Consider the following 23,341-nt stretch of genomic DNA (forward strand, 5'->3'; position numbering starts at 1 on the left):
GTTTTGTGTGTAGGCCTACTGTAGTGTAGAATGTCTTTTCAGATATTTTTAACTTGATGATAGATAGGCCTACATCTGTCAATAAACATAATAATATTTTGTAATGTTATGGCAGATACTGTCCTGATGATAATAAAAGGCCTAGCTAGGCCTACAAAAATAAATGAATGTATTGTATAAAGGAGTAATAGAAATATACTCTAGGCCTAATATGATACAGAATACAGAAATTTATTGGTTCAAAAAGGAAATTCATTTCGTTGACAAGCGCAAACAATTAAATATAAAAAGTCACGAATACAAAAATACAAGTGTGATAAAAAGATCTTATAAAAATACGAATAAACATCAAACATAGACAAAAATATAAAAATACTATATCGTAACATATAAAAAAATATATGATATTGATAGATCCAGGTCCTAACTAGCGGTTAATGATCGATCACCATCGGCTACTATTCGATTTAGTTAGGCCTAGCCTTTTAGTATGTAGCCTAACTATACTAATAACAGAGATAAACTAGCTAGTAAGGGCCTCTCTCGGATCATACGTGGCTAATGCACCACCGCCGGTTTCTGTGTTGTTTACTACTACGCACACATGCGTTTTGGTTTTTGTTTTGAGTATGAAAACGCCACCATATCGCTGACGTCACAGCTATCATTTGAATAAAATTACTTTTGTTCTCTTTTGTTTCTCTTTTTGTAATAAAATATTTAATTAATTAATTCATTTAAATTTGAATAAGTGTGCATAGAATAATTATCTGCTTTAATTTTAAAATTCAGATTGAATTATTTTCTATACATAATTTCAACTATCTGGTAGTTTTTCACGTTACGTTAATTATTAATTAGGCCATATAAATATTTTTGAATAGATAGCAAACAATTAAATTATTATTTAAATATCATTATTCATAATATATTAACAAAACAGACAAAATACTTCTATCAAAACGTTTAGTAACAATATAGTTTATTATTTAAACACAAAGAAATAAATCAAATCAAATCAATATATATGAAATAGACACATTTTAATCTTATAATTCTTTTTCATATCATCAATTTCGACACAACATTATTCTAAAAATAAACCAGTTATTTTAAAACAACGATGATTATGATCACATGACTGAAATGATACTTAGATTTAATGATCTTATCGTTTTGAAAACCAACATAACGGTATTCAATAACGGAAAATAATGCCCAATAACGATATCAAGTAATCCGATAACGATAAACGTAGCCTACTATATCGGATAATGACGAATGTTTTAACACATGGTAGGCTACCTACAGTAACCCGTAACTACCACATGGTCAACTTCCCGATCACGCGGGGCAATTATGAGTTTAGTGTTGTAGATGAAAATAGGCCTATTTATATCGTTACGACTAATCGGTTTCTATAAATGAAAAAATAAAAAATCTGACACGCCATTTCTAGGCAGTAGACAGCAACCAGCAGGTCATCGTATTTAAGAGAATCTTGCAAGCAAAAGAACAATGGCGTTGGCAATCAAGGTGAAGAGACCAACACTAGGGCTGATGGCTCCAGATGCTGGGTTTTCCATGTCATTACAAAAATGATGATTGCAGCATTTGGTTGCAAACTTTTCGGGTGGATTACCTATAAACAAAACAAGCATTTTATTTTAAAATTTCATATCTAATAAACAACATACCTTTCAATTATTGCTTATTAGATTTAGCATATAATATATATTTCATATTATTTCAAGTAAAATCAAATACGGGTTTAATGTTGCCATATATATATTTCTAAGGGCTTCTTTCTACTAAAACATTTTAAAATAACGGTTTTCCGTGAATATCGGTTTTGTTTAAAAAAAAAAAAAAAATTGAACCTTATTTCAAGTAAAATCAAATACGGGTTTAATGTTGCCATATATATTTCTAAGGGCTTCTTTCTACTAAAACATTTTAAAATAACGGTATTCCGTGAATATCGGTTTTGTTTAAAAAAAAAAAGATCGCATTGAACCTAAAAATTGCTTCAAAAAAACCGTTTTTAAAGACCGGTATTTGACGATAGAAACCCGGAATAAATTGGAGTTTTTAAAACAGTATTTAAATATCGGTTCTTTTTATGTGGACCCGTGATTCTGTTGGCAAAATATACCGTTCTTTCAACCGGTATTTTAAATCTGCATTCTCTTGCTCAACAGAAATAGGCAATACACTTCAACATAATGGCCTGTTTCTGCTGAGAGATTAATACGGATTTAAATACCGTTGTTCTAAAATACGGTATTTTCTTGCCAAGTAGAAACGAGTCCACATAAAAGGAACCGATTCTGAACATGGTTTTTAAAAACCCACATCGATTCCATTACCGGATTTAAAAACTGCCTTGAGCAAATTTATAAGAAAAAACGTTCTTTTGGGGGTTTCAACATCAACATGCCCAACGTTATTATAGGAAGCTTTTGGTTTGTGACGGGACCGTCGATGATCAAAGTTCTTCAGTTAATTATTGTGCGCATACACGACATTAGAACGTTTTCTCTATCCATATTTCGGTATCCATATTTCGGTTTCTAGGTCCAGGCGACAGACCGACGACACTGACCTGTCGTTGTCGGTCCGTTGCGCACAACGAAAGCTCTCTAGTATTAACACGGCCGTCGGACGAATTGTAAATAATTTATAGTTACCGTCAATGGTAAGGTTTCTCCTCATGGCTTCTTCGTCATTGTATTCGAATATTCCGCTCATACACTCGTTGTTACATCTCCTTATAAAATAATGATTGCCCTCGTAACTCATTTTTGTTGCCTAAAAAAGAATCAATCATTAAAATGTACCGTATTAATTGTTAATTAAAAATTAATTATCATACTTTGAATATGGCGATTTTGCAGTTTTAATAAATTAGTTACTTCAGAAAAAAAACCGAAAATAATACTTATAAAAGGATGAAAAAAAAAACTAATTTAACCAAAACCATTGTCTGACAGACAATTTCACTGACAATTATTTGCTGTTGTGACATTAAAATGTTAAATGTAAATAATTTTTTCGGGGGAAAAATACATCTCTAAGATTTTATTATAACATTATCAACAAGTACAGTCAGTCCGACTTGAACGACCGCCGTTTACGTTATCCAATAAAAAGTACTATTAAAAATACATGCCTATCTAAATCATAATACTACCCGAGAATTACTTGCGAATTTTTTTGCAAGTATTCTCAAATGTACTTAGTTTGAAATACAAATTACGTCAGAGTAGGGAAAAACTCCCTGACGCAAAGCTACTCCACAGTAGTTTAATACAATTACAAACACCTTCGTCGCTATAAACCCGTTAATGTTCAGCTTTCCTATAAAATTAAATACCATCCCGATAATATTTTGGATGAAAATTATAAATACTGTCACAAAAATGAAATAATAATTTATTCTAACACGTACTTCACAATATCCGCCTTCGCCTAGAGAACAGTTTTGTGATTTCTCTGGATGTCTGTGGCATTCAGAGTCGTCCAAACCATGACAATGGTAACACAGCGGCTCTGGAATAAAGCAACTATCGGTAGTTAAAAATGTTACATGTTTTACAATAATCTCTACAATAAAGTTACTTTTTTTCTTCAAAGGGTTTATCTGTGGCTGCGACACGATCGGTTCCACGCCCTTAACAGACACCGCGCGCTAGAGAATAATGTATATAGTACAGCACTGTTGGTATTTGTTGCAGCCAGATATAAGATCAAAGGACTGTTACAAGTTCCTATCTTGGCAAGACAAGCTCATTGGCCTGTTGTTATGCTCTGTCTACACTACTAAACCTTATGTGACAACAAAACGTGATGTGTCCATTGGACATGATGATGTCATATCACTACCATATTTGGGCATATCACTACCATATTTGGGCACATCACACTTTTTTTGTCAAATTAGTTTGATAGTGTAGACAGAGCTTAAGATTACCTTGATACAACCATGGACCAACATATCTATAGGCCCATGATGTAGGCCTAACGAATGATCTCTAACGCTTTTGTGGTACGTACCTCCTTTATATTCTTCTTCATGGCTGCTCTCTCCTCCTTCTGTGGGCTCCTGTGCAAATGCGACAACCGCAAGGGCAAGTACGAATACAAACAGCTTCATCTTGTTGCTTATAGTTGCTTAACTATTCACGGAAAAAAAAAAATATGTGTAACTTTTGAACCCACATTCTAAGTAAAAAATTGTCATAAAAAGATTTTTTTTAATGTAACGGCACGCCTTGGTGCAAGCCGCAATATAAGATAATATAAAAAGAATACTGTTACGTGCTAAAACAAAGAGTCTTTCAAAAAAGTTCTCCTTTAAAGCAATGCTACGGACTCATCCATTAATATAGTTTGATAATTAAAAATCGGACTTACCAAAATTGTTTGATCCAATAGATGTCTTGACTACTGAGATAGTGAGCGGTGGTAACACACCCCTGCCTTTTATTGTGCGAGATTCCGCAAGTCATCATCATATTCAACACCCTTTTATACCAATATTTGTCTTAAAACTTCTTCTGTAGTTTCGTGTTTCCCTGGAAACACTGTTAAATAAGGTCTTTGGTCCAAAGCGGCTCAGATCTTGTTTTAGTAGTAAAAGTAGATTATGTAAACAGCGTTCCCGCATTTCCATTGGATACCGTAGTTTATTGTAGTATGATCATGACGTCAAAGGACAGAAGCAGGACAAAAATATGATGGGTGCAAACTTATTCTTAAAATAAATTTGCCACATGTGTCATATGCCTTGCTTTGGAGAGGCATGAAGTGACGGATCCATGATTTTGAAATAGGGTGGGGGGGGGGGGGGCTAAAATTTGTAGGTGCCAAACTGAATTTATTGTCCTTATCTTTTGCATTTCACAGGGCCGGCTGCAACCCCTCTCCCCCTTGAATCCGCCTATGGCATGCAGGAGTCGAGAGGGAGGGAAAAAGGTGTCCACTCTGAGTGGGGTATGGAGTCCGGGCTTCATGCTATGTAACAAGCCAGAGATATGTAAATACAAGTACGAATGTATTCAGCTGATTGTTGTTATTTTGTAATTGTTTTCAGAAGATTATAGACCATGCTGTTGGATCGGAAAATGATGAACCTAAAAAAACCGCGTCAATGGTCAAAAAGGCACTTTATCACGTACAGTACGCCTAAAAATTATGTTTGGATTCATTTTATAATTTCGCTTTGTGGTATACTTAATCTCCGACACCCCCTACCCCATCTCACCCACTTACATTACCTATCGTACCTATTTTCCACCAGTCTTCCATCACACACGTCTTTAACCCGTACCACCACGTCACATTATTTGTAGTCACCCATGAAAAAAATTCAAAAGCCAGAGGTAAAGGTCCGTTGCTGTTTTGGGTGTTTCCAAATCAATGGAAGGATTATATTCAATATTATTATAAGGAGGCGAAGAAGGTTTGTGTATATTTACTTAATTAGGCATTGAGACACGAACTGGGTAACACTGATCTTACATAATAAAGAACTACAATAGCTGACCTATAGCATATATTTTTCCCATAATACACAGTTGGTTATAAAGAGATATGCCTAGTCATTTTGACGTACATCTTAATATTTGTTACCACTTTGGTTAGACTTGCCCCAAGTCTGTATTATCTTTTTTTTTTATTTATTTGTTTTTATTTCGACCGCGATTTTTGTCTGAAAATACAAAATCAAGTAGTATACGTATGAAACGCCATATGTGCCAAAATATTTATCTTTTTACTAATATTAAGACAAAACTCCGTCTGGAACCCAGACTACACTTTGGTGATCCATCACGTCGTGATTGGTTAAATTACTTGGGAACCAAATAGAAGTGTGATCGAGGTAACGTAGTCGGGAACCTCTGACTATAAAAACGTACGGACAAGCATAATTCTCCAAATAGTCGCATAAGAATGAAATGAGGCTCATTTTTGGCAGAACAACATCCCGAAAATGCTATAGACAATAATTATAACTGTAATACTTTTATTGAAGAAAAAGTTACTATCACCTATTCTCTTCTCCTTCTTTGTTTTTTTAAAGTGGTCTTTAAATGGAGGAAACTGTTGAGCTGGGTCAATTCAAACTGTGGTCTTTGTTCTCTAATTAGAGGGACTCTAAAATTGAAGAGAGTATAATGGTATAGGTTGTATATCGGTCTTTAATTGTAGCAGGGAAGAGTGAATCCCTGATTGGAGCGAGTCTTTATTGGAGGGAGACCTGTATATGTATTAACTAGTATTTTTCACACTAAAAGACAACTCAAATCATTATTATTATTAATTTATACATTTGGAAACTACAGTTGAACCTCGTTGAACCATACACCACCCTTAACGGCCGCACTTTCAAAAGGAAGCCAGTTTGTTCTTCTTATCTAATGAGTGCATTTGCATTTTACCTCTCGTAACTTTTTTTTTTAAACTAAACATTAGATTTTTTGTATAATAAATTACCTCCCGTAAGCAGCTACCTACAAAATTTGTATTGACTTTTGAAAACAAAAATACAATTTTGATACTCATTGCGCTTTATATATTAGCTTTATTCGAAGCGGTTTTAAAAACATTTCTGTGGAGAACATTCCTGTGTTTTTCAGGTGAGATTAGAACACTACAGAGATTTTGATCGACCATTTATCATAATGATAAAAGCTTTTAAAATGTGTCTGAAAATCATAAATGATACCAAACCACCTGATCATAAACAATAACATACACTTAGCTGGAGAATTTAGAGGTCCGTAGAACGCCGACAAATATCGTGCATAGCTGGTCATATAGGCCTAATACGTGATTTTGACCCTCTATCGGCAGAACCTCTCGTAAGCGATCACTTATAGTCCCATAAGCGACAACTTTTCCCGGTCCAACTGTATACATTATTAATATTCTAGCCCTAAATACAATTGATATTTTATTTCAATAAAGACATTAAAATAAAGATACTGAATTACGCTTCATTGTTTTTGACTATTCATAGTCTTAACTTGTGTAATTAGAAAGTAGGCCATATATCATGACATTTCTTCAGAATTATTTGGTTATTTTTATTGGTTTTTCCGAAGTTCAAATCTTTTGAATGACTAATGTCATTTTGCGTATTTTAAGAAAAAAAGCATTTTTAGATTTCATATATTGCATAAGTAGAGTTACAAAACAAAGTTGATTGCGAAACAGCAATGACATCATTTATATTTCACTGCAATCGTTCATTACGTGGGCTTTTACAAGTCCTATTCTTATACATGTAACTTCCACTACTACCTTCTCTCGGGTTTTAGTGAAAGTAACATCAATGTGAACGGAAACGGTGAATAATACATGTAGGCCTAAATAGGCCTGCTAGTTTTAACAAAATAATTAGTCATTCGGAAAAAATGGCATGAAGAAAAATGGGGATTTGTAGAGGCTAGATTGGGGGTGGGGGAGGGATGGGTTCAAGATTAAAGTTTCAAGATTCAATTTATTGTCACATAACATAACATACATGAAATTTATTTTCCTGAGCTTAGAAACATAGATACAATACAATTTAAAACACAATATAAAAACGTAACACCTTAACTAATTATCTTGAATTAATGTACATTGTATAGATGACAAGTATATAGAAAAAAAGAGTCTCTAAAATGGTTGGTTTTAACTTTGCATTACCGAATTCTACCATTAAAACAATACTATTTAGTGGATGAGTCACATCTTTTTATCCATCTATTATCCATTCTAATTTATTAAGAGCCGTTTTATCACAAAGATTACATATACTTTCAATTTCTACGCCAATTATTTTACATTATCAAGGTACTGTTTGGTTTTCATTATTATTACATTTTTATTATTATTGTTATTTTATTAGCATAATTGTAATGTGGTTTTAGTAAATTTGATTGTAGAACGCATATTCATATCGAGGTGTTCCACTGCTACAAAAGTGTGTTCAAATAAATTATTATTATTATTTTATTCGGAAACAAAGATTTCTAAGACCTAGTTAATAGGCCTCAGTTAAATGAAAAATCTTAAAACCATTATTCACCAAACGGTGAATAATACATGTAAATAGGGCCTACTAAGTTTAAAAAAAAAAAAGACATTCGGAAACCAAGAGTTCTAATAGACCTAATTATAGTTCAGTTAGAATAGTGGGAAGTTAAGTTAATAGGCCTATACAGTCAAATGAAAAATCTTAAAAACCATTATTCACCAAAAGGTGAATAATACATGTAAATAGGGCCTACTAAGTTTAAAAAAAAAAAGACATTCGGAAACCAAGAGTTCTAATAGACCTAATTATAGTTCAGTTAGAATAGTGGGAAGTTAAGTTAATAGGCCTATACAGTCAAATGAAAAATCTTAAAAACCATTATTCACCAAAAGGTGAATAATACATGTAAATAGGGCCTACTAAGTTAAAAAAAATTACACATTCAGAAACCAAGAGCTCTATTAGCCTCCTAAACTTTAAATAAAATAAATTCTTAGTTTTATTGTATATTATTATATATATATATATATATAATATATTAAAATAAATAGACATTCGGAAACCAAGAGTTCTAATAGACCTAATTATAGTTTATTATAGTTATATAATATATTATATATATAAACACAACAGGCATAGAAATAAATTCCAAACCGCCCGGTGATACACTGAAAATTATTTAATTAATTTTTGAAACGATAAAGATGAGGAAATCTGGGAGAATGAGAAGAAGTCGCCCCAACCGAGACCCGAACTCGGACCGTCTGCTTGATATGCAGTTGCCCTAACCATTAGACCACTGGGGCTTTCATTGTTCTTTAACTCGATCGGATAACGACCCTTTAACATTCTCGGCGTGGTACGGTTGGAACACAACTAGTCCTCAGTTGTACGCACGCGCACCAGAGATCAAATTGATACGCCCTCATCTATAATTCAGTATATTTATTCACTAAGCGGGATCTCGAGAGATACTTATATATATATATAAACACAACAGGCATAGAAATAAATTCCAAACCACCCGGTGATACACTGAAAATTATTTAATTAATTTTTGAAACGATAAAGATGAGGAAATCTGGGAGAATGAGAAAAAGTCGCTCCAACCGAGACTCGAACTCGAACCGTCTACTTGATATGCAGTTGACAGATTAGTGGGAAGTTCAGTTGAAAAGCCTACAGTCACATGACAAATCTTTCAAAAAAATATCTAATTATTGGAAATATTAGGCCCTACAGTAATTATCCGATACTATATGCCACGGAAATATAATAGTCTTATAGATCCCATTGGCTCCGTCGACCAATGGGATATATTCTTTTTTTTTATCGGTTACAGCCATCCATTGAGATCATTTGAAGTATTAGAAAGAGAAGAGTACCTAAACATTCAAATTATTATCGACTGTCTTTAAAAAGTAATTGTTGATTTTACATAATAGCAACCATTAATTTTTTTGCAAGAGGGTAAAAAAAATAACGGACTTGATCAGCTTCAATATTTATCATTATCAATTTTTTTAATCTGGCATTAAATATCCTGATGCTACTTATACTGCCTCATTGCTGATATGAATGTGAACACGTATACAGAAGAATATATACTTGTTAAATTATACGACACCAATGATAATGTAAATTTGCCATCACGTGACAAACTATGTTATGCGTTCGAGTTGAGCTACAGTATCAGCAGCGAGTGAATGAAGCGGAGGATCTTACAAGTATGTAAGTACTGTATATAGTGTATTGTTATGCATTCGCAGACACGTCACAATAGGCCCAATAAGCACCAATAAGACCGTGCATGTAATAATAACGTATTGACGTTTAGGATTATTATTTGGCTTCATATAGGCCTTACAACTTCCACTCACATAACATCCTGTGGGTTTTTGTGGAAGTAGTAATATCCATCCATGAGGATGGAAAGAAAATATACGGAAATGACCAAGTTTAAAAATAAACTCAAAGGATAAAAATACTTTCTCTTCTTCGTCAAGTTAAATCGTGTGTGTTGGAGAATTCGGAAAAACCAAATGTTTTGATTAATTCTAAATGTGTATCATTATTACCTCCGCCAAGGAGGTTATAATGCTTTTGTTTCATCTCGTCTGGACTGTAATAACTCGCTTCTGTACGGCCTACCAACTTCTTATCTGTCTCCTCTTCAACGAATCCAAAATTCCGCCGCAAGACTTATCACTGGCACTAAACGACATGAACATATTTCTCCCGTTTTACGTGACTTACACTGGTTGCCTGTTGATCAGCGCATTCGTTTTAAAATCCTGTTGCTGACATATAAGGCCATCAACGGATGTGCTCCAGCCTACATATGTGACATCATTACTCCGTCAACCAACTCTTCGCTTCGTTCATCCAGCAGACTTCTTCTAAAACCTGGACCCCGTTCCAGAACTCGGTTTTACGGTGATCGTGCTTTCGCTGTCGCAGCCCCAAAACTCTGGAACACTCTACCACTCGAAATACGCTCATCAAAATCTGTTTTCACATTTAAAACTAAACTCAAAACTCATCTCTTCAGAGAAGCATAATCGCACGCTACTACTTGCACTGATCTTGGAAAACACAGCGCTTTGAAACCTTTGTCTCTTGCGCTTTATAAATGTTATTTATTATTATTATTATTATGTTTTCACTCCTGTATGTTTGTGTGTGTGTTTGTGTGTGTGTGTGTTTGTGTGTGTGTCTGTGAACAGCCTGGAGGCCACAGTTTTTATCCGATTCTAACCAAATTTGGACACAATGATCTATGCCCAAAAAGCTCGGACGAGTTCGAATTTGATGGGGAAAGGTCATAGGTCAAGGTCACAACTAACAAAAAACTATTTTACTGCCTAGAGACCACAGTTTTGATCCGATTCTCACCAAACTTAACCACAATGATCAATGACACATCATATAATTGTGGTTAAATTTTGAAGGGTCAGGGTCAAAGATCAAGGTCCACAAAAAAAAAAAATAAATAGAAAAATAATAAAAAAAAAAAAACCCTCAGTGGGACTTGAACCAGCGATCTCAACTGTGAGAGGCTGGATACATAACCATTACACCACACTGTCATCCACAACTTTGTAGTGTGCAGTTAATATATTTACACATAGACCTAATAAAAAAAATGTAAAAAAAAAATATTCAGGGGGAATTTTATGTAGGGGAATTTTACAGTAGGCGGAGGTTTGTACTCTCGGAGTACCCTCTAGTTTTTTATGTTTCAGATGTTGGGAATTAAAAAAAAAACACACAAAAAAACCAACATATAAATGCATACAAAAAATAACAGCTGCTGCTCCCACAGAATAGCTTTGATCGTTGCAGAAAGAAACAAATAGTCATTTTATTATGGCTGTTAAATGTTATGGGAAGGGGGGAGGGGGAATAAAGCCTGTTTATCCCCTGCCTAAATCCGCGCCTGACCTGCATGGGGTGTTACTTGAATATAGGTTGTCCCGAATACTGCATTTCCCCTGGGTGTGGGTGTCACCTGCATGGGGATGTCACCTAGGTTGTGCTACATTTTCTCATCTCACAGGAAATACGTGTCCTTTAATATGGGTGTCAACTGAATGGGGATGTCACCCGGAATAGGTTGTCCCGAGTATTACATTCCCCCTCGTAGGCCTATCAGCATCACAGGAGTTAGGGTGTTCCTTGCATGGGGTGTCACCGATAGGGATGTCACCTAAATAGGTTGTCCCCAATATTACATTCCACCTCGTAGGCCTAATCAGCATCACAGGAGTTAGGGTGTCCCCTGCATGGGGTGTCACCGATGGGGATGTCACCCGAATAGGTTGTCCCGAATATTACATTCCCATTCGAGGCCTAATCAGCATCACCGGAGTTAGGGTGTCCCCTGCATGGGGTGTCACCGATGGGGATGTCACCTGAATAGGTTGTCCCGAATATTACATTCCCCTTCGTACTAGGCATAATCAGCATCACAGGAGTTAGGGTGTCCCTTGCATGGGGTGTCACCGATGGGGATGTCACCTAAATAGGTTGTCCCGAATACATTCCCCCTCGTAGGCCTAATCAGCATCACAGGAGTTAAGATGTCCCCTGCATGGGGTGTCACCGATGGGGATGGCACCTGAATAGGTTGTCCCGAATATTACATTCCCCCTCGTACAGTGGCCTAATCAGCACAGGAGTTAGGGTGTCCCCTGCATGGGGTGTCACCGATGGGGATGTCACCCGAATAGGTTGTCCCCAATATTACATTCCCCCTCGTAGGCCTAATCAGCACCATAGGAGTTAGGGTGTCCCCTGCATGGGGTGTTACCGATGGGGATGTTACCCGAATAGGTTGTCCCCAATATTACATTCCCCCTCGTAGGCCTAATCAGCACCATATGAGTTAGGGTGTCCCCTGCATGGGGTGTTACCGATGGGATGTCAACTGAATAGGTTGTCCCGAATATTACATTCCCCCTCGTACAGTAGGCCTAATCAGCATCACAGGAGTTAGGGTGTCCCCTGCATGGGGTGTTACCGATGGGATGTCACCTGAATAGGTTGTCCCGAATATTACATTCCCCCTCGTACAGTAGGCCGTAATCAGCACCACAGGAGTTAGGGTGTCCCCTGCATGGGGTGTCACCGATGGAATGTCACCTGAATAGGTTGTCCCGAATATTACATTCCCCCTCGTACAGTGGCCTAATCATCACAGGAGTTAGGGTGTCCCCTGCATGGGGTGTTACCGATGGGATGTCACCTGAATAGGTTGTCCCGAATATTACATTCCCCTCGTACAGTAGGCCGTAATCAGCACCACAGGAGTTAGGGTGTCCCCTGCATGGGGTGTCACCGATGGGATGTCACCTGAATAGGTTGTCCCGAATATTACATTCCCCCTCGTACAGTAGGCCTAATCAGCATCACAGGAGTTAGGGTGTCCCCTGCATGGGTTGTTACCGATGGGGATGTCACCTGAATAGGTTGTCCCGAATATTACATTCCCCCTCGTACAGTGGCCTAATCAGCACCACAGGAGTTAGGGTGTCCCCTGCATGGGGTGTTACCGATGGGGATGTCACCTGAATAGGCCTTCTTAATTAGTTACAACGGAAAGTGTGCCCTTAATAGGAGTGTCCCCAGAATAAGTTGTCATGACTGTTGAACAGATATTTCCCCGATCGTTTTACATGTTACTTGTTGATGGATAAAAGTGGTAGTGTGCCACAAAAGAGAAAAAAGCAGTTGTAAAATGTGAAAAAAAATTCACTGAAAAAGTTAACGTATAAGATAGCTATATTTTGATTGACTGGATCAGGTTTATAAACCGACACGCACCGGTATATGCTACTAAACTTTAAATTTAAATTTACTTTAGATATTATATGTCGTAGATTGAGATTCTCTCCTATATAAGTATAGGGAAGAAAAAGTAAATCTATATATAGGTCCAAAGGCAAAAATAATATTTATTTGCGGTTTTATAGACAAACGTTAGGCCTACTCCGAAATACGGGGCACCTGGATATACTGGAAAAGCACTATGTGCTAAGCCATGCATGTATTATATCACTGAGTGTATTGAGTGTATTATTATATCAATTGATACCACATCCGTCACAGACTGGTAGATAAACACCAGGATTCTGATTGGCTGGCTTTCGGAGAAAAGCATTCGTTCTGAGTATTAGCATGTTTCGAAGAACCTAGACAAATATTAATTCAATATTGATTACATAAAATTAAAAAAATGAAATTAATTTATGTTATTATAATTTACAGGTAAACAGAAGACTTATATTACGTTTGCAAAGTTAAAAGATAACGTAAATATGTGAAAATATACACATTTGATCATACGTAGGCTGCAAGAACTCGTAATCAATTGTCAACGTCATCAAATTGAGGGGGCTATACAAGAGATCGAACTGATACGGGGAAATCCATAAATATATTTCCGGTTAAACAGCTATTTCATTGTACATTCCTGGTTTCTAGCGAATTTCGTAATAGCTGAAATTACCAGGGGCTTATAAGAAATCGTCTGCGAAGCTCCAGCCTATTAGCGGCGCTAGACTTTCAGCGGCATTCATTCAAAACTGTGGCTCGTTCGAGGTAGGACGTACTATATATCTTTCAAAACATTTCTACTGCCGTCAAGATGAAAATTAAAAGAAAACTGTTCAAGGTAGGTGTTTTTCTTTTCAATCACTTTCAGGTATACATGGCATTCTAATTATCATTTGGTTTTTTTCTACTCATGTAACTTTAAAATGTTTTGGCCGGTTCTTAATATTTAATAATGTGTCACAAAGATCTTCGTAAAAGTATTTTCTTTAAATTTAGGCCTATTTAAAATACAATATTATAAATCAATTAATATATAGATCTATATACAGTATCATTATTTTTAATTAAAATTATCTTCGTAAAAGTATTTTATTTTTCATTTTTAATTTGTATTAAAATTTTAATTTATTTAAATATAAAATTGTAAATCAATTAATATATAGATCTATATATTAATTATCATTAATTTTAATTAAAAATATTGCGTATGGAATCTGCTTTTCCATATTCTCATCATTAAAATTATTACGGTCTTTTATGGTGGTGATGTTGATAGTGTAAGGAAAGTGGTAGGAAGACAATCAACGGATGATGATGCTGGTGATGATGAAGTTGGTGATGGTGCCAAATGCTGATAGAGTGTGATGATGATGATGTTTGTTGGTGATGATTGGTGGTAGTGATGCTGATGGGATGGTTGGTGGTGGAACTAAGGTGATGAAGTTAACAGATGATAGAAGTGATGGATGTGGTGTGGGTGATGGTGACTGGTGGTGATAGACAATGGTGTCGATTAATGTGCCATTATTGGTGTTGATGGTGGTGGTAGTTATGATGGTGATGATGAGATGTTTTGGTGCAGATGGACAATGGTGTCGATTAATGTGCCATTTGGTGTTGATGGTGACGATGAGACGTTTTGGTGCTGATAGACAATGGTGTCGATTAATGTGCTATTATTGGTGTTGATGGTGGTGGTAGTTATGATGGTGACGATGATATGTTTTGGTGCAGATGGACAATGGTTTCGATTAATGTGCCATTATTGGTGTTGATGGTGGTGGTGGTTATGATGGTGATGATGAAGATCCGTCGATGACAATGATGATGATGATGATGATGATGACAATATCCCTAACTCTTCGATCTTATAATGTAACATATGTTACCATTCCATTGTTTTAAGACAACAGTCCATTGTATATTGGTTAGATCAAGTTACGTTTTTCGAACATAACCCATAATAAATGAAAATGAGCACTAAACTAAAATATTTTTTATAACCCCTATTTTTTCATGTTCTTTGTTTGTCAATGTTGTTTTTTATAGACTTGTTGTCTAATAAAGCAGCTGGCCCAAAGTGGTTTATTTACGTTACATAACCAATACAATAACTTATCTATATTTAATTTTATACCAGCGTGTAATGCAATTAGGTCTATAGACAAGTAAAGTAAAAACACTAGTTTTATCACTAGAGTATTTTAGCAACACAAGGCAATATGCAATATTGTATAATTCTAGACCAAATGCTACAAAGTTCACTTAGTGAATTAGAAAACATTTGTTGTTGGATTAAGGCGATTCACATTTCTGAACTAGTTGTTTATACAGTTCAAATTAAATAAATGAAATAGATAAGATCGTATATTTTAATTTGTTTGAATATAGAGATCCGCTTATAGTTTTATTAGGATTGCAATGGCTATGTTCTATGGTAGAAAACTTTGCCATTGTATGACACTTACCGCCATACAATTTGGTTTCCACTTTTTGGACGCAACGCAACGACGTATACGCAACGCAAGTGAGTTGACCAATCATAATGCTATAGTAGATCATTCATCCCGTTGTGATTTGTCAACATTCTTGCGGAGCGTTTGTTGAGAACTAAACTTTGTTCCGTCCTTAATGATGTTCTTTATCTAATTTTTAGAAGAATTTTCTTAAACAACATTATAGGCTCATCGTAAATTACCGGCTTCTAACAGAGAATACAATACGTTAATACAATGCCGGAAAGTAGCCGACAGTATAACACATGTTCAAGGGCGGATATTAAATTGTCAAATTTATTTTAATAACTGTAGGCCTACTAAAAAAAAAGAATATTATTGTTTATATGCCAAGTAAACCTAATAGTGATAAAGAAAAACGCCTGTCTTGTTAAGCATGCAGCACGCCATTAAAATGCATGATGTAATTAACATTTCATTTAATTCAGAAATAAATGATATGGTTTATTTTTATATTAATGTGTATATGTTGTATATAACGTCACAGTAAATATACACGTTACATCTGTATGTGTTGTACTTTGAACTGAGCGTCGATATATAGGCTACATACCAACGGTAATACATCCATCATACTTGAGATGACATTTGAACAATTGTTATTACTTTTTTATTAATATTCTATTATTTATTCAGTATTATTTGAAAGAATACTATTATATAATAATAATCAATTGGGCAATTATGCAAAGCCTCAATACGCTGAACAAAAGAATTAAAAAGCGGAAAAACTAAGTGAAAAAAAAAGAGTTCAAAAGTTATATAGGCTTAAACAATTCTAACTGCAATAATTGATTAGCCGCGCCGCGTCCATGGTGTAAATGATGCTAAATTAATTGTAATCATAATTTCATAAATTGCCATTTAATTCCAGTTAATTAGTTTTATCCTCAGTCAGAAAATATAAATTTAAGAAATTTGAAAGTATTTGGTCTACGATTTTTTTAAACTAAAATGTCGAGTCCGAGAAGAAGACATAGACCAATGATTAGAAAATAAATAGACAGCATTCAAGGAGATGGAAGGAAACGATATATTAATAATTAACTAATATTAGACAAGAGATTAATTAACTCGTCACTATTGTCATTATGGCACTTATGAAGTTATATCTCTGTCGCCGGAATATCCCTTGTAACATGACTGAAAATGATTATTTCATGACAAGAACAAGTGGGGCTAGACACCTACCTTGATTCTGCTATGTACCCGTAAGGTATCCATAGGCCTCGATGTAGAAAAAAAACTAAATGACCAAAAACAAAACCATTTTAATCATGGATTAAACCTATTCATTTTAAAAGAACGTATACAATAACAATCGTAATAAAACAGGACGGTTCCGGCACTTACTTACTTTTTAAATGTATATTAAGACGATATACATAGTAAACACTTAATAAAGGGGATCTTACTCTACGGAGATTCCAACTAAAAAAATATAGCGATAAATGGCGGCCGATAGGGGACAGAACTTTACAACATCAATTCTTAGCCTATACCTTCTTGCTTTATACGATATGGAGATGCTAAACATTTCATGAGTGCCATTTGCATTACATGAACAAAAGTCAATCCTAACAACATCTGAAGAATAGAGTGTTTAAACAAAGGAACATTAGCATTCGTTCTTTGTCATAAACATAAGTGTTCATAATTAATATTTCATATCATTTACATTAAGATCATTGATAACAAAACCCATTAATTTTATTGATGATCTCAATAGACGCAGGATAAACAAAAAGAGAAATTATCAACAGGACATTTTTATTGCAGACTTAATTGAACCAGGGAGTTGTTATTACTAATTACTAATAACAACTCCCTGATTGAACATAACATAATTAGCCTATAATTAGTAATTATTAAAAAAAGGTACAAAATAATATTAAAAACACTGATTTGAACAATAATAATTACGAAAGAAAACTGACAATCTTATTAAAATAATAACAAACACATTTCAGAGGATAAGATAGAAATCATTCTGTTTAATTTAAAAAAAGATAAATAGGCCTACTGTTTATTTTTCTTGTAGGCCTAAATGAAAACGAATATCTTTTTAAAATTCATACAAAAAACACCAAAATTAATAAAATTAAGAAAATAGCCAACACAAAGTTTCCATATTCCATGTACTGGAAGTAATAAACTGAATATCTTCTTTTTTAAGAAAAAAATATATAAATAATCATGTTAGAAAAACACTATCGCTTTTTGATGATGAACAACTCTAAAATGTATATAGGAAATGGTTTTTTTTATTTTGTATCTATTATGTTGTGTTTATTGTTTTATGTTTTTATGTAAAAGGGTCCTGCGAAAACAGAAGTGTAAAATTCTCTATGCAGGATCCTTGCAATCATTTATGCTATGAAACTGTATTTATAAAGGATGAGTAAATAAATGTAAATATTGTTATTATATATGTTGTTATTATTTAATATTATTAAAGTATACCTATAAAGAGTGAAATTTCACTCTTTTCTTAGTATACTAAAACAAGACTTAATTTAATAATGTGTTTTAAAATGCTTTTTCCAAGCCAAGTTTTTATAAACGTGTAAGCCTAAATAACAATTGTATATAATCATTTTTATTGTTTTTTGGTTAGGGGAGGAGGAGATCGTGTAGGATAGTGCAGTGGCACACCTTTTCTATGTTTTAAACACAAAAGATTGCTCTAGTAAAACTTTTCCTTTGATTTACGCATTACAACTTACTGTGTAATAAGTAATAAGTCTTACTTTTCTTAACTTAAATAATCAAAATTTTAAAACAATTCTTGTTTGTTCAATTTCAAATAATCCTTATTTAGTATTTAGTTATTGTTAAAAGAATTATTTTATCGAAATGGCTATAGGCCTAGACCTATACAGTCTCCAATGTACTGTACTTTGTTTTTATTTGAATTTATTTGAAAAATCATCATAAAAAATACATACAAAGTTATAAAATTATACAGAAATACATTTATAGAAGATTTTTCCTAAAACTGTTTTTCCTTAATTGTTCTTAATTAATTTATTCCAGTTTATTATTTTTTTCTAACTAAATGTGATGGTTCTGTCTTTTTGTTTTATAAAAAGAACACATCTTTCTATGTTTCTTTTAAATTTTGTGTTGTTTAATTGTAATTTTACTGTAAATGCGAAGTAAGAAATATAATACATTTTTGGCAAACTAAAAAAATGGAGAATTTAAACTTATATTTTTACATTAAAATTATGAATAATTCTTATATTTTAAGTATACGTATTAATTTTAGCCTCTGCTAGGCCATAAATTATCACCAACATGCCGGCTTGTATCGGTCGTACCCGGTTGCGGGCAGACGGAATATTGGCTAGCGGTACGGTACTCAAAAATTATATGATTTATCCATGGTGTACAAATGTATACAACATGAATGTACCAATAACAAAAATATTACCATCTGTTTATAATAGTATTTTAGCTTTATTATAACTTTAATATTTGTAGAAATTATTTCTAAAGACATGAATGTTTAATAACTGACCTATTACAATGTAATGCTCCATATATTTGATGCCTAAATTGAACGATTAAAAAAACCAAATTACATGAAAGTTAAGCATTGCAACTGTAAGAGTTAGTCTCTTCCAGATAAGATTCCCATTTGAAGTTACAGATCTTACGATAAATTTAAAATTGAGAATTTCTTAAACACCATTTTAAATAATAACTCACGTAATCTTACGTATTTTAAAAATCAGTACAACATTTTGTAATTTTTTCACAGCGCTATAGAATTTTGAAACAAAGTTGTTTGGATTTATGAAAACATAACTATGTAGGTTTAAACAATATCCTTTGTTTTTGTCAACCTTCAACTTGTATTCTACCGGCGTGTTCGATACCAAGATGTCGACATATTAACAATCAGTGGACCGGCGGTATATTATATAGTAACAATTGCAGAAATTGTTCTAATGTTATTTGTTTGTAATGTTTTATTCTGAATAAGTGAAATACGGTAGAAAGTTAAACGTAAAACAATCTTGGATGAAACCATAACTTCGATGACAGAGATCTATCGGAGGTTCGGAAGTCTTTTGTCAGTGGGCGATGACACGGAGGTTTGTAGACATGGAAGTCAGAATATTAGAGCCTAGAAATATAATATTATTTCAGAACGTTGCATATCGGAAATTACAATATTTTGTTAATAATTCCTAGTCTTTGGACACAAACGATTATGATGGACATATTAGGTATATTATGGTGCCTTAATTGCTGTTCTATATTCTATTGAACATTTTACTGAGAGTCATTTAACCAGATACGTTTTTAGTACCAGCAGTAAGTGAGCTAGGCTCATATGTAATATTACTGTATTTTCTCTGCATTGTTTCGACATAATGTGTCCCTTTTCTATACGTTATACAGTCCTATAAATACCAGTCAATTTTTCTATAGGCTCACAATCTTTATTCCCGCCAGTTTTCAACCCCAACATTCTTATTTGTGTTCATTACCGGATATGACAAATTGTAATCTGAGCCGGCATGCAAAATAATTAAAATTAAAAAAAAATAATAAACAAAGTTGTATGATTATTACAAAAACAATATAAAACGGCGTTTTTAAAAACTTACTTTAGGTCTTAAGAGGCATTGTATATACTTTTTCAATTCAATAAATATTTTATCTATTGAAGAACAACATCAGTGTTCAACTTTAAACAAAAAGGGGATTTAAAACAGTTTTTCTGAAGCTTAATGCCACAATCGAAAATGTTCTACATCACCAGCCAAAGTAGAATTCTTTCTTTATTTAAAGATCTATTGTCCCCAAAAACATGACAATAAAGATTAATAAAATCAGACTTTGAATAGATTATTTTGTAGTTTTAATAAATCAATCACTTCCGTAGAGAAAAAAACTGAAACAATAACATTTTCACATTATAAAATGACAAAATAAATGGTTAAATTCAACCAAAAACCTATTGACTGGCAGCCAATTTGACTATTTTTTTTGCTTTAAATTACACTTTTTTAGGTAAATACATTTGGTTTTTCTATCCAATTTTTGGTCAAGGTGAATGGCATATTAAAAAAAAGAATTATTTTTTCAGGGAGACAATATATATTGAATTGTTTTGTATTAAAAGTTAATAAAGTTAGTTCCTATCAATACAGTTTTGCAGTTCAGCTAGCTACCGAATGTAATGTTATTTAACCCTTGTTTACGGTTCTCATCGGGCGTATTAGGCCGCCCATATTTGTTGAGTGAAAGTGAAAACTATAGTCCTTTGGAAACATATAGTAAAGCCTTGTCTACACTATCAAACTTTATTTGACAAAAAGTGTGATGTGCCCAAATATGATGGTGATATGCCCAAACATATCATGTCCATATTTGGGCACATCACATTTTTTTGTTACATACAGTTTGATAGTGTAGACAGAGCTTAAACCTACTCAGTGTTTATTCGCCATGAAAACCTTTAATATGCAGTATAAACATTAATAAATTATATGTATATATAATTATACATAATAATAATGTTTAAACTGCAAAGATGAGATACGCTGTACTGAACAAATATTTACAATGTATTTGAAAATGCCAACTTCTATTTACTAATGATTGGTAGGTAAGATAACACCTTAATATTACGTACAATTCGAAATTTCTTTAACACAAATATACATTTTTTTTTAGACAATTATGGCAATTCCACCTTGTCAAATTTGCAAGATAACTTTAACCTCGCCAGCACATGCAGAGCAACATTATAGTGGAAAGTCTCACCAAAAAAGGTTAAAGGTTGTGGAAAATTATAAAACAACCGGAAGTGACGTAAGCACAGACTATTGTAGAATCTGTAATGTGGCCTATAGCAGCGAAACACAACGACTAGATCACGAGAAGGGACAGAGACATATTAACGCGCTTAAAGTAAAAGAAAACATTGAAGATGGCGTCATTCTTTACTGTGAATATTGCCAGGTTCAGTTTACGAATATATCTCAAAAGAGAGAACATTCAGTTAGTTCACGGCATATAAGGAAAGCACAGAACCCAACCGAACAACCTAGGAATATGGACACCCCTCAAGTATTAATGGAAGAGGCACACGCGCAGGATAATATTGGACAGATAGAAAGTAGTGAGGATAGGGCCGATTCGTGATTTCAAAAGCACCGACGTAAAAGGACAGTAACAATGATATTTGCCATTGAAAACTTATCACTAACTCAAATAAATAAAAATAAATAGCACGCTATTATTGTATAACGATCATTGAAAATAATATTTTAATTTGAAAAAAAAATACCAGTACTGTATAATAACATAATATGCATTACTATAGATTATTCTGTTAAATTATAATGATATAATTAATATCGTATATTTATTATATTTTATGAAATTAGATATAATAATTGATGCAAATCGACTATGGGATTACATAGGCCTATATTGTAGAACTTCATTCTTTTTGTTATAAATAACTAAATTTTGGTTCAAAATAAAATACTCTTTCTCACAGCTTATTCTTTGACACACCTTCATATCCACCCGATTATCGGTGCTGTATCTAGATGAATAGTTAGTAACACAATTATCACGTGTGTTTCACATGTATATTATATATTATATACTATAACCATGATACAGGCACCACAAATATTATAATATGTTGAGATACATACTGATAATCGGGGACCATATCTTCTACTTTAATTTGTCGCAGGTTTTTTTCTCGTTCGTGAGGGTAACTCACTCTTATTGCATGTAAACAGATAAAATAAGTAATAAAGATATCTATAGATATTTTTTGTTAAAAAAAAAAAATAGAAGTTAATTTATTATTGTAATATACTATATGCCAATGATTATGTAAATATATTACCGTATATGGTAAGGTAAATCTTTTAAGACTAAATACACTAAAACCTATACGGCCAGAAGAATATATTACTATTAAAACAAGTCCAGTAACCGTCAGTAACTAAAACCACTTACATGTTCTTATGTTTGTTAGTATGTAGTTTCTAGTTTAACTTTAGTTTTAAACTGTTGTTTTCAATTTTTTTTAAAAGAGTTTTTATAACTGTTGAGATATTGGGCATTATGGACAATACTATAAATTGGAACAGATTATGGAAATCAATAAAGAAGGAATCCACTGAAGGAAATAATAATTTGTTTGTTGCTTTTTAAACTTCTCATTGGAATTTCCAAAGTCGATACTCAATCAACTCTAGGCCTACTTGTACAAGAATAGAATCGGGGACATTGCAATAAGGGACGTGAAAACTTTTTTAAAGATCTCTTGGTTAGTTGACAATTTTCTAAATGTCGCCCTCTATAACATTCTGTAAAGGACTCGGAGATCCTCAGGAGTTTTAGAGACTGATCGATTTTTAGGAGAGGAAGTACAATTGGAAATGCTGAAATCGTATGAAAATATAAATATGTA

The 23,341-nt window shown here is 33.6% G+C and overlaps 2 protein-coding genes across 2 annotated transcripts; one reads left to right on the forward strand and one right to left on the reverse strand.

Annotated features, from left to right (window-relative positions):
* Positions 1–1,085: 1,085 nt before the first annotated feature.
* Positions 1,086–4,447, reverse strand: LOC140055090 (uncharacterized). Its single transcript, XM_072100299.1, has 5 exons — positions 4,417–4,447; positions 4,057–4,178; positions 3,452–3,552; positions 2,691–2,811; positions 1,086–1,642 (listed from the first exon to the last, which is right to left on the reverse strand). The coding sequence occupies exons 2-5, from the start codon at positions 4,154–4,156 to the stop codon at positions 1,491–1,493; spliced, it is 474 nt and encodes a 157-aa protein (XP_071956400.1). The 5' UTR covers positions 4,157–4,178; positions 4,417–4,447; the 3' UTR covers positions 1,086–1,490.
* A 5,284-nt stretch (positions 4,448–9,731) lies between these two features.
* LOC140054397 (uncharacterized) lies at positions 9,732–23,114 on the forward strand. Its single transcript, XM_072099376.1, has 3 exons — positions 9,732–9,760; positions 13,799–14,204; positions 21,577–23,114. The coding sequence occupies exons 2-3, from the start codon at positions 14,178–14,180 to the stop codon at positions 22,045–22,047; spliced, it is 498 nt and encodes a 165-aa protein (XP_071955477.1). The 5' UTR covers positions 9,732–9,760; positions 13,799–14,177; the 3' UTR covers positions 22,048–23,114.
* The last annotated feature ends 227 nt before the right edge of the window (positions 23,115–23,341 follow it).

This window comes from Antedon mediterranea, chromosome 7 (genome assembly GCF_964355755.1).
Source record: "Antedon mediterranea chromosome 7, ecAntMedi1.1, whole genome shotgun sequence".
Classification (NCBI taxonomy): Eukaryota; Metazoa; Echinodermata; class Crinoidea; order Comatulida; family Antedonidae; genus Antedon; species Antedon mediterranea.